The sequence below is a fragment of the Zalophus californianus genome, chromosome 1, assembly GCF_009762305.2.
Source record: "Zalophus californianus isolate mZalCal1 chromosome 1, mZalCal1.pri.v2, whole genome shotgun sequence".
NCBI lineage: Eukaryota > Metazoa > Chordata > Mammalia > Carnivora > Otariidae > Zalophus > Zalophus californianus.
Window position 1 is genome coordinate 94,575,989 of NC_045595.1, and position 12,936 is coordinate 94,588,924.

At 35.6% G+C, this 12,936-nt stretch overlaps 1 protein-coding gene across 7 annotated transcripts in view; it reads right to left on the minus strand.

Moving 5' to 3' along the window:
* The window catches only part of CEP70 (centrosomal protein 70), a 115,753-nt gene that overhangs the window by 49,049 nt on the left and 53,768 nt on the right, over positions 1–12,936 (minus strand). For all 7 annotated transcript variants that reach the window (XM_027582711.1, XM_027582708.2, XM_027582706.2 and 4 more), the window contains 2 exons: positions 7,541–7,710; positions 2,695–2,751 (listed from right to left, as the gene is read on the minus strand). In XM_027582711.1, the coding sequence (XP_027438512.1) occupies positions 2,695–2,751; positions 7,541–7,710 (227 nt within the window). The remainder of the gene's footprint in view (positions 1–2,694; positions 2,752–7,540; positions 7,711–12,936) is intronic.

Sequence of the window (12,936 nt, forward strand, 5' to 3'; positions counted from 1 at the left end):
TATATCATCTGTGGCTGGCTTTGTGCTACAAGAGCAGGGTTGAAGAGTTGTGAGATTATACAGTCTAAAATGCCTATAATATTTACTGTCTGGCCCATTACAGAAAAGTTTGCAAACACCTACATCTAGATTAGAATTTACTAAAGACATAGCCCAAAGGTTGCAACTGATAATTCAGTTTGGATGACAGAATATTTTTTTTCTTTTTAATTTTTTTATGACTACAGTTGACATACAATGTTACATTAGTTTCAGGAGTACAACATAGTGATTCAACTTCTCTGTATGTTCTCTATGCTCACAAGTGTAGCTACCTTCTATCACCATACGCTATTATAATATCATTGACTATTTTCCCTACGTTTTCCCTATTATTCACATGACTTTTTCATTCCATAAGTGGAAGCCTCATCTCCTCCTCTCCTTACCCATTCTGGCCACTGTCCACTCCCCTTTCCTCTGGCAACCATCAGTTTGTTCTCTATGGACCATAAAATATTTTTTAAATCACTAACTGTGAATAATAAAAATCTTATTTATAAATCTCAAAAACCCAGCAAATCTAGCCACACTGAACTCACATTCTTACAAGGTATCAACTGGCTAGAATGTGTAAGTAATGGCCCCCTACAGACAAGATGGTAGATAGCCATCCGATTTGCCAGTCCTCACCTAGCCTGCTTCACTCACTGTCATTATTTTCTTGATTGTGTAAGCTTAAGTTTGCAACCTTTCAAGCCATTAAATTCATTTTCCTGCTCTTTACTCTTACATACTATGACTATCCATTTTAGTGTCAAGTTGGCTAGGCTATGGTGCCCAGCTGTTTGATCAAACACCAGTCTAGATATTACCATGAGGCATTTTTTAGATATGATTAACTTTTAAATCAAGAGACTTTCAGTAAAGAACCTTTCATAATGTGAGTAGGCCTCATGCAATTAAAGGCCTTAAGAACAAAGACTGAGACCCACAAGAAGGAACTCTTCCCTGGGTCTCTAGCCTGCAGGCCTGCCTCACAATCACAACCAATTCCTTTAAATTTTTCTATCCACATAAATGTACATCCTATTGGTTCTGTTTCTCTTGAGAATCCTGACTAATCTACGTATCTATAACCCCATCACCCAGTTTTTCTGTGTTAAAAGAAAAAGTGCCTTCCTTCTTCCCAAGGCAAATGATGCCTTCCCATTCATTTACAGCCTACTTGGTCCAGTATGTGAAAGACTGCTCTCTATAGATTACTACGTCTATCTGTAATAGACCAACAAATGCCCTGAACTCCAGCCAAACTGGTTTAATCACAGTGCCATAAAAAAGTCTACACTTTTATATCTACACACTTTTGCTCATAGCATCCAAGCAGTCTAAAGTGACTACGTTTTTTGGCTTTCTACTTTCCCAAATTTTACTTATCCTTCAAGCTCAAGCACAACCCTCATCTGCTTTGTAAAGGCTTCTCTGGTCACTCCATCCAAAACTGTTTTGTTCTTGTTCTAAACTCCTATATTACTGTCTGTACAATTTTTAATAATTACTCTATAATGACATTATGTGTATTAGTGTTTTTTAATCTCCTATTATTTTTCTTAATTATTAATGTGTTTACATTTTACCTCCCTTACTAGACTGTAAAATCTTAGACGGTAAGAATCATATCCAAAACTTTGTCTCATCTCTGTAGAATCTAACGCCATGCCTATCATCTAAAAGACAAAGTTTCATTTGGAAATCAAGAGGTCTCTGAAGTTACCTGATATAATGCTACTTTCTGAATAGAATGAAACAAGGAATTGCTCTATCATTAGTTGTTCTCTTCTTGTCTTCCCTTCCTCCCTTTTTCACTTCTTTCTTTTCTCCCCTGCATTCTGGGTTTTGTTTGTTGGTTGGTTTGTTTTTTGTTTTTTTTTTTAGAGTCCCAAGGTGCTAGAAGGAATCAGCAACCAGCACAGCTCTGCCATTGGTCCTGCTGTGTTTCTGTAAAGTCATTATTCTTGGGGAGAGAATACAAGAATGTACACCTGACAAAATGGAGAATTTATCTGCGTTGTTTATTACGGTATCCTAAGTACCTAAAACAACATGGCACGAGGTAGGTGCTCAAATAAATATTTGTTAAAAGAATTATTCCATCTATAAACAATGAAACAAAACAGCTGTTTTAATGACCTTAAAGTACTTTGGATTATTTGGCCTTAGATATCCCTCAGTTATTTTAGGTTAGTCAAAGACCATTATTTTTTTAATCAGAGGTGACAAGTGTGTTTTACTTTATGTGTCTGATTTTTCACTAAGACAGTTTGTCTTTATCCTCTATAAATCTGCACACTAATTATGTTGCACTTCGGTGGGCAGCTAGTCCAATCCTATGCAGTCTGTGGATATACTCAGTAACTGTCCAGTGGCTAGATGACAACAGTAGACAAATTATAATGCTTTAACAAACCGAAACAAATACTATTTCTTCTGTGACAAATATTTTGGTGATTATTAAGTATGAATATTTTAAAATGAATGCAACAATACATTTTAACATAAAAAGTCTTCAAAATCTTTATAAAAAAAAGAAATTCATAGTTACATATTAGGTAGATTTCCAAAGCATATTTAAAGTTTCAAAAGACTATAAAAACTTCTGATGTGATTCATGACTGGGTAATTAACTTTAAAAATTGTAAACAGGATTAGACTTACCTTTGTTTATGCAATTTTCTAATTTTACATTCATAGTAATCAATTAGGCAAAGCAACCTAGAAAACAGAAGATAAACTAAATTTTCAAAATGTGGTATTGGACCATTTACTATACTATTCTCTCTACATAATTTCAAATTACAGCAATAAAGGTACAGGTTAGCAAGTCTTTTAAAAAAATTTAAATGATTTTTGTCAGAAGTATTATACGAAGCCATATATTTTAATTTTGAAATATGGATTTTAAAATAACCACAAACATTATATCTCAACATATTATATGAATAATTTTCTTTGTCCCAGCAGTTCTACCTCTAGCAACTGCTCCCACAGAAATATTTGTTCGAACTTATAACTCAAAATGAACAAAGTTGTTCACTGCACCATTATTTACAAGAGTGAAAACCCAAAAACATTGTAAATGTTCTTCAATAAGAGAAAAGTTAAATAAATAATGACACATCCACTCTTTGGAAGACAATAAAGTGTAGAAGAAATAATGTATGTAAATTTGTATGTAAAAATTAATAAGGAAGAAAAGTAATAGCCAAATGTAGAGTATTACTTTATTTTTGTTTTATTTATTTATTTTTCAAGATTTTATGTACTTATTTGGCAGAGAGAGAGAGCACAAGCAGGGGGGAGCTGCAGAGGGAGCGGGAGAAGCAGGCTCCCTGGGGCTCGATGTGGGGCTTGATCCCAGGACCCTGGGATGACAACCTGAGCCAAAGGTAGTTGCTTAACCAACTGAGCCACCCGGGCGCCCTTCTATTTCTGTTTTAAAAAGAAATAATTGTATGTAAAGTTGTATTTGTATTGAATAAAAACTCTGTGAGTTCTTAACTGGGTGATAATACCATAACCTAGGGGATAGTCTTGGTTGTCACATTGACTAGTTGGGGAGGGCGCAGGATGCTAAAAGTTCATCAACAAACTGACAGCTATACTACACAAAGAACCATCCCACCCAAAATGCCAATGGCACTCCTGTTGTTAAACCCTAGGAAGGACACAAACCAAACTATCAAAAGTGATTATCTCTGGAATATGGGAAATAGGAGGGGTAAGCAGATATATTTTACTTTACAGGCTTTTATATTGTTTGAAATTTTATAAACCTGTGCTGCTTTTGTAATTTAAAAAATCCTCAAAGAAAAAAATAACACTATGTTTTCACATGTTATTCTTCTTAAAGCAAGAATTTATACTATTTCCCCACCTTGGGAAACTTCCTCTTTTTTTCAGAGCTAATTCAACCAATTGTGCTTTTAATATTTCAACTTTCTGGATTATTCTTTCTCTCAATCTTTCTCTATCTCAACACATACCAGCTTTCAAATGCTTTAATTTCTTTTATATCCTTCAAAAACCCTCTTACCCCTGACTCCCGCCCCTTACACTACCATTTCATCTCTATCTTTTCCTTCACAGCAAACTTCATTCATTCTGATTGTTACCGGATACCTTCAATAAATTTTTAGGGAGGACTTAATTGTGTGTCAAACTGGGAATTCTGAGCAAGACAGTGAGAAGGCAAACACTGATGAGGAAATATGTAACACTTCTTATCACTTCTCCTTCCTGAAATACTTTTGTTCCTCAGTTATTCTGACATCCAAACGTAACTCTTCTGCCTACTTTCTTCCTTTATCTGAAATTTGGAAGTTCTCTAACAGGCCTGATATCTCTACACGGCTGACAAAAGGTGCCTAAGCACATGTCCATAAATGAACTCATCATTTTCCATCCTTATTCCCCAAACCTAGCTTGAAATCTGGCTATCTTTGACTCCTGTCCTTCTTTCAGTATCTACAGCCAGTTAGTATCGACAATTCCTATCTTTCCAATAGCTCTCCTTCTTTTGACCCTAATGCAGGCCTTTGCAATCTCCAACCTTGGCTATTACAAGAGATTATTAACTTGTCTTTCTATCTCTGGGTTTAATCTCTTTGATGAGAGATCCTGGGGTTCTGGGGCGCCTGAGTGGCTCAGTCATTAAGCGTCTGCCTTCGGCTCAGGTCATAATCCCAGGGTCCTGGGATCGAGCCCCGCACTGGGCTCCCTGCTCAGCAGGAAGCCTGCTTTTCCCTCTCCCACTCCCCCTGCCTGTGCTCCTGCTCTCGCTGTCTCTATCAGATAAAATCTTAAAAAAAAAAAAAATACCTTTCCCTTACCTCTGCCTATTAAAATTCTATAGTTCCTAATAATCTAGTTTGTAAGTTATCTCCTTCATGAAGCCTTTCTGGTCATTCCCATATTCCTCAAAGGAAACGAATCTCTCCTGTTGCCCACTTAGTACCCTATTTGTCCCATCATTGAGCACATACCCCTATCTGCCTTGTACTTTATTTACCTCAGTATGTGTCTATCTACCCAGTTAGACTATCAGATCCATAAATGGCAGGACACATAGTTTTACTCATCTGTCTATGTTCTATATTGTTTTTCCCAATGCCTTTTAACTTTTTTTTTCTTTTTTTGCCTTTGTAGCTTTTAACAATAGCTGTAGTGGTTACAACTCATGTATTTCTAATAAGGTTAATTCACAATTTTTAAGTTCTGTGTCTCAAACTGAAAATTAGCTTTATTAAAAATCAAATAGAATAGAGAATCTCTAGGTCATCAGATGAATTCACACCTGAATTAGCTTGACTTCATATGGTACATGATAAGCTATCTCAATGCTTCTCTTTTACTCACTGTCTGACTCACTAAAATTGGCTGGTTTTTGTACTTGTTTCCATTCACCTTCCTCCATGTCTCTTACTCCCCTATTTCTCCCACTGTAATTGTCTCTCTTTCCTTCTTTTTGTTCTTCCTTACCCTTATTTTTCTTTCTCTGCTTCTCCCTTTTTAAAATTTATTCACACCTATCTCTTTTTATGGTATTTTAATTGTAATTTTTAAATTTTTGTCCTTGTTCTTCCTTCAAAAGGATGAAAATTATATATGTATGTATTCTTTCTTAAATAATTATCAAAATCTATAGTCTCAACTTGTTTTTAATTTATATGAGACCTCGTTTATTTTTATAGTAAAAGAGAAATACCTAGTTAGTAAAGATCCCCAGTCCTACTATGTAAATACTTAAGACTAGTTAGAATGTAATTAGTTTATACTATTAAGTGAAAAAAACATGGTACTACCTCTTAGACAAAAAGAGGAAATATGAATATAATATCCATACTGCTTGTATTTGCTAAAGATAACACTAAACATTTAAAATTACCTAGAGGGGAAGGTAAGGAATGGGGTCAAGGGGACAGAAATGAACACACAACTTTTCTGAATATAAATAATTAGTTTTGACTTTGGAACTATATCAATGTCTTACATATTCAAAAGTAAATGGAAAATAAAAAAGCAATCCCTAAACATTGAAAACAAATTGAAACAAACCTAACTGTATTATGAATTTGGTGACACAAACATATAAAGAAATATTTCAAGATATTATAGAACACTGTATTTGTATCCTAGAATATATTATTAATGTCAAAGATAATTGCAAAGAAATTTAAATTTCGTAGACTTATTATTAGCAGTAATTATGGTATTATTTTGAAGCTATTTTTATATGTTATACAGTAAAGCAAATAAAGAGTTATATGATGTTCTTAGGGGAATAAGGATTTCTAGCATAAAAGGAAAGTTACAATAGAATCAGAGTTTAAATAAAAACCCTGTAATGTTAACTTCAGCTGGAAAAAAATTAATGATTTGTTTTTTCCCAGAAATATACATAATTCCTTGTACTCTTCTAAAAAGTCCTAAACCAATGACAACATAATAAACATTATAAGCATTACAAGCAACCCCAACACCAAACTGTGGTCTCTAAAAACCATTCCTGACTAAAAGAAATGTCTAATTAATTAATCTTAAATTTAATTTAGTTAATTCTAAATGTTTAGTGTTAGCTTTAACAAATATCTGAATTCGTCCCCAAAAGAGCTCTGGGGCAAAAAAAAAAAAAAAAAAAATGTATAGAATGTGCCTTCTGCCTAAAAGTAAGAAACCTAACAAAGATTAATGAGGTTGGGTCAAAAGTGTATAATACCAACATGAAGAAGTTCCCACTGGCCAAAGACAGAATAATATGATCATTAAAATCCAGGAGTTAATAACAACATGTGAAAAAAGAGAGGACACCCACAAACAAAAAACCGTATTGCTCATCACTGGAAATCATAAGGACATCAACTCCTTATCCTAAAGAGTGGGAATTAAAATGAAAGAACTGAGCATTAATTCTACCTTCCTGTAACCACACAGGGCAACCAAACAGCCCCTATTCAATAGGAAAGGCTTTTTTTAATGGAAGAATTCAGGGGTGGGGGGGATGACAAGAGAATTGAAAACTCACCATCTTGCAAAATCATCAACTGGGTAAACCATTAGATGAAGGAATGATGGGGAATTTTATAGTGGAAGGATCAGATTACTATTTAACCCCCTGAACAATCTTAACATCCTTAAGAGTAAGTCAACTAGATAATATGTGCCTCCTGATATGTAACAATTAGAAGCATACATTACCACCTATGAAGTATTTTGCCAAAAATATTTGTATTTGAATTTAGCTCTAACTTCCAGTTTAGAGAAATAGAGGAGACAAAGGAATAAATTAAATGACACAATAAGGAAGCAAAATCTAGCATGAACTTCTCCAGGCCAAATGACCAGTTTCTTCCTTGGAGGAAGGTGGGGGGAGGGTGGGCAGCAAAGAAGAGTGGGAGGGAGACTCCTCCAGTTTATAAGAGATATAACCATTCCCAAGCATAAAATCTGTTTTAAAAAATGATAGTGAATCTAGCTACATATCAATTTATATAGGAAACATTACTGTCTATCCAAGATGGTATGAGGAACTCTTTTGCAGAGATAAGCAAACACTCTGTTTTGAGTGACAATGCGCTCTTCTTCCTCCTTTGTTAATCTATAGATATCCTTTTGCAAAGAAGCAATAGTCTCTTGTTGCTCCATTCGTTTTTCCTTATAATGCTGACATTTTGCCTGTAAGAAATTTTTCAAAAAACATAATTATGATATGTACATTTAGGACATAGTGTCCTAACAATATTGTCCACAAAGCCATCTTCAGTTTCTATTGAGATGCTTTATTCAAGAACTTCAAGAACTGCTTTTAAATGCATGCAAGCTCCAAAAACATTAATAAGTCATAAACACAAAAAATATAACAAGTAAAACAGGAAAAATATAGTTTATAATTAATCACATGCATTCAAGTTTTTGTAATAAGTAAAGGAATTCCATAAAAGTGATATAATTTCACGTATAGGTTTAGATGAAAATAATAATCAGGAAGGGACCAATATTAAGGCTGTTAAAAAGAAACAGGATTTAGGGCGCCTGGGTGGCTCAGCTGGTTAAGCGACTGCCTTCGGCTCAGGTCATGATCCCAGAGTCCTGGGATCGAGTCCCGCATCGGGTTCCCGGCTCAGCGGGGAGCCTGCTTCTCCCTCTGACCTTCTCCCCTCTCATGCTGTTTCTCTCTCTCTCTCTCTCTCAAATAAATAAATAAAATCTTTAAAAAAAAAAAAAGAAAGAAATAGGATTTAGAAACAAACTGAGGGTTTCAGAGGGGTGGGGGGTGGAGGGATGGGCTAACACAATGATGGGTATTAAGGAGGGCACGGATACACAACTAAAGAATCACTGAACACTACATCAAAAACTAATGATGTGATATATGCTGGCTAACTGAACATAATAATAAAAAAAAGAAGTATAACATAAAAAAACAGTATTTAAAATTCAGATTCTTAAGTGATGAATGATAATTCAGGATTTCAGATGGTTTGATCAACTTAGGCAATTATGCAATATGGAAGTAAACTCAGAGTAACTCCCTAATCAGGATTACACCCCAAGATTTATACAAAGGAATATAAATCGTGGACACTCTTTTCCTTGTCTTCAATGAAATATCACTGGCCTGGTTTCCCTTTATTCCCTAGCTTCAATGTCAATCCTTCAATGTCCCTTGAAAGCTCATTATCAATAGCACCATCATTGTTGTTATTAATACACTTTTTATTAAGTTCAGTGAAAAATCCCATCCCCATCTAATCTGTATATAACTAAGACATACCATTTTCAGAAGAGAATGCCTTATCTATGCACATGTTCACCTGCCCATAGTGTCAAGTTTACTGAGACTTAGATAACCTCAAAGGGAAAAGGGGACTCAGCTTCTGATATCATAACAACTCCCAGTAACCAGTGATCATCTGCCTCAGCCCCAACCTGGAGGCCAGGTATTTGCTTTATAGCCAAGTCATGTGGGTCCCTGTTCCACCTATATCTATACAATAGCCATAAAACTAGAACTAATAATTCAGTTTTGCAAGGTTGTAGGTGTAAGAGCAATATACAAGAATCAACTGTATTTCTCCTAAGTTATTCTATGAAGCCAACATTACCCTGATACCAAGCCAGACAACACAAGACAAGAGAACCACAAACCAATATCCCTTAAAAACACTAATGCAGACAATCCCCAACAAAATATTAGCAAACCAAACTCAGCAGCATATTAAAAGAACTGTACATCAGGACCAAGTGAGATTTATTCCTGGAATGCAAGAATGACTGAACATACGAAAAATCAGGGGTGCCTGGGTGGCTCAGATGGTTAAGCGTTTGCCTTTGGGCTCAGGTCATTATCTCCAGGTCCTGGGATCGAGCCCCACATCGGGCTCCCAGCTCAGTGGGGAATCTGCTTCTCCCTCTCCCTCTGCCTCTCCCCCTGCTCATTCTCTCTTTTCCTCTCTCTCAAATTAATAAATAAAATCTTTTAAAAAAACATGAAAAATCAAATGTAATACACATTAACAGAATGGAGAAAAAAAACATGATCATCTCAACTGATACAGAAAAAGCATTTGACAAAATCCAGTACCTTTCATGATAAAAACACTCAACAAACTAGGAATAAAAGGAAACAATCTAAACATAATAAAAGCCATTTATGAAAAACCCACAGTGAACCTCATACTCAATAGTGTAAGACTGAAAGCTTTTCCTCTAAGATCAGAAACAAGGTAAAGATGCCTGCATTTGCTACTTGTATTCCACATAGTACTGGAAGTCCTGGTCAGAGTAATCAGCCAAGAAAGAGAAATAAAAGGCATCCATTTTGGAAAGAAGTAAAATTATGTTTGCAGATGATATAATCTTATATACAGAAAACCTAAAGTGTCCACAAAAAAAAAAAAAAAAAAAAAACCTGTTAGGACTAATAAATGAATTCAGCAAAGTAGCAGGATATGAAGTCAACACAGAAAAATCAATTGCATTTCTCTACACTAACAATGAACAACCCAAAAGGGAAATTAAGAAAACAATTCCAGGGACGCCTGGGTGGCTCAGTCAGTTAAGCTTTCAACTCTTGATTTCAGCTCAGGTCATGATCTCTGGGTTGTGGAATCGAGCCCCATGTTGGGCTCCACACTCAGCGGGGAGTCTGCTTGAGATTCTCTCTCTCCCTCTGCCCCTACCCCCCACTCTCTCTCTCTCTCAAAATAAATAAATAAATCTTAAAAAAAAACACAATTTCATTTACAATAGCATCAAAAAGAATAAAATAGAAATAAGCCAAGAAGTCAAAAGACTTATTACAAAAGGAGGCTGAAGGAAAGTAAAGAAGACACAGACAAATGGAAAGACATTCTGTGTTCACAGACTGGAAGACTTAATATTGTTAAGAGGTCAGTACTACCCAAAGTGATCTACAGATTCAGTGCGACTCCTATCAAAATCCCAATGACATTTTTTGCAGAAACGGAAAAATCGGTCCTAAAGTTCATATGGAATCTCAAGGGACCCCACACAACCAAAACAATCTTGAAAAGGAAAAAAGTTAAAGCTCTCACACTTCCTGATTTCAAAGTTTACTACAAAACTACAGTAATCAAAACAGTGTGATACTGGCATAAAGACAGATGTATATACTAATGGAGTAGAACAGAGAGCCCAAAAATAATCCTGTGGATATATGATCACATTATTTTCATCAAGATTACCAAGACCACTCAACTGGAAAGTAATAGGCTTTGTTGTTGGGGAAACCATGTGTCTACATGCAAAAGAATTAAGTTGGACCCTTATCTAACACCATATACAAAAAAATTAACTTAAAATGGATCAAGGATCTAAATATATGAAATAAAACTTTAAAACTCTTAGAAGAAAACTTAGGACAAAAGCTTCATGACACTGCAATTGGCAATCATTTCTTGGGTAGGACACAAAAAGCACAAGCAAGAGGAAAAAAATAGATAAATTGGACTTCATTCAAATTTAAAACATTTGTGCATCAAAGGACACTATCAACAGAGTAAAATGACAACCCACAGTATGAGAGAAAATATTTTCAAATAATATATATAAGGAGTCAGTATCCAGAATAAAGAACTCCAACAACAAAATCCAATTAAAAAACAAGGAAAGGACTTGAATAGATATTTCTCTAAAAAACATACACAAATGACCAATAAGCACCTGAAAAGAATGCTCAACATCACTGACCATTAGGAAGATGCAAATAGAAACCAGAATGATACCTCCTCACACCCATTAGGATGGTTACTATTGAAAACACAACAAAATCGAAATAACAAGTGTGGGTAAGGATGTAGAGAAACTGAAATTTTAGTGCATTGCTAGTGGAAATGTAAAATGGTGCAGCAACTCCAGAGAATATATTGCAGTTCCTCAAAAAATTAAACATAAAATTACCATATGACCAACAAATTCTACTTCTGGATATATACCCAAAAGAACTGAAAGCAGGGACTTGAATAGCCCTTTGTATACCCATGTTCATAGCAGTATTATTCACAATAGCCAAAGGTGAAAACAATCCAAGCGTCTACTGATGGATGAATGGATAAACAAAATGTAGTATAGATACACAAAAGAATGTTATCTGGCTTTAAAAAGGAAATTCCAACACACGGTACAACATGGATAAATCTTGAAGATATTTTGCTAAAATGAAATAAGTCAGTCACAAAAGGACAAATATTGTAGGATTCCACTTATATAACGTATCTACAGTAGTCAAGTAACAAGACAGAAAGTAGAATGGTGGTTGCCAAGAGTTGCAAGTAGCAAAGAATGAAGAATTACTGTTTAATGAAGATGGAGTTTCAGTTTGGGAAGATGAAAAAAGTTCTGTAGATGGGTGGTGAGGACAGATGCACAACAACATGAATGTACTTAATGCCACTGAAGTGTGTATTTTTAAATGGTAAAGTTTATGTTATGTATAATTTACCACAACAGAAAAAGGGGAAAAATCAATTTCTCTGTATATAGTAGCAATGAACAGTAAGAAATCAAACAGAAAACTGGAGCATCTGGCTGGCTCAGTTGGAAGAGCAAACGGCTCTTGATCTAGGGGTCTTTGAGTTTGAGCCCCACACTGGGTGTAGAGATTACTTAAAAAATAAAATCTTTAGGGTGTCTGGGTGGCTCAGTCGGTTAAGTGCCTTCAGCTCAGGTCATGATCCCAGGGTCCTGGGATGGAGTCCCACATCAAGATCCCTGATCAGTGGGGAGTCTGCTTCTCCCTCTATCCCTTCCCCCTGCTCGTGATCTCTCTCTCAAGGGCTCTCTCTCTCTCAAATAAATAAAATCTTTAAATAACTAATTAATTAAAATAAAATAAAAATCTTTAGGGGCACCTGGGTGGCTCAGTTGGTTAAGCGCCTGCCTTTGGCTCAGGTCACGATCCCAGTTGGGATCGAGCCCCACATTGGGCTCCCTGCTCAGCAGGGAGCCTGCTTCTCCCTCTCCCTCTGCCACTCCCCCTGCTTGTGCTCTCTCGCTCTCCCTCTCTCTCTCAAATAATTTGAAAAAAATCTTTAAAAAAAGAAATTAAATACAAAGCACAATCATTTACAATACCATTAAAATACTGAATAGAGATAAATCTGATAAAGCATGTGAAAGACCAGTGTACCCCAAATTATAAAACACTGCTAAGAGGGGGCGCCTGGGTGGCTCAGTCTGTTAAGCATCTGACTCTTGATCTCAGCCCAGGCCTTGATCTCAGGGTCCTGAGTTCAAGCCCTGTGCTGTGTAGGGCTTAAAAAACAACAATAACAAAACAAAAAAACATTGCTGAGAGAAATTAAAGACCTAAGCAAATAGAAATATCATGTTCATGGATCACGACATTCAATATTGTTAAAATGCCATTCTCTCTGAATG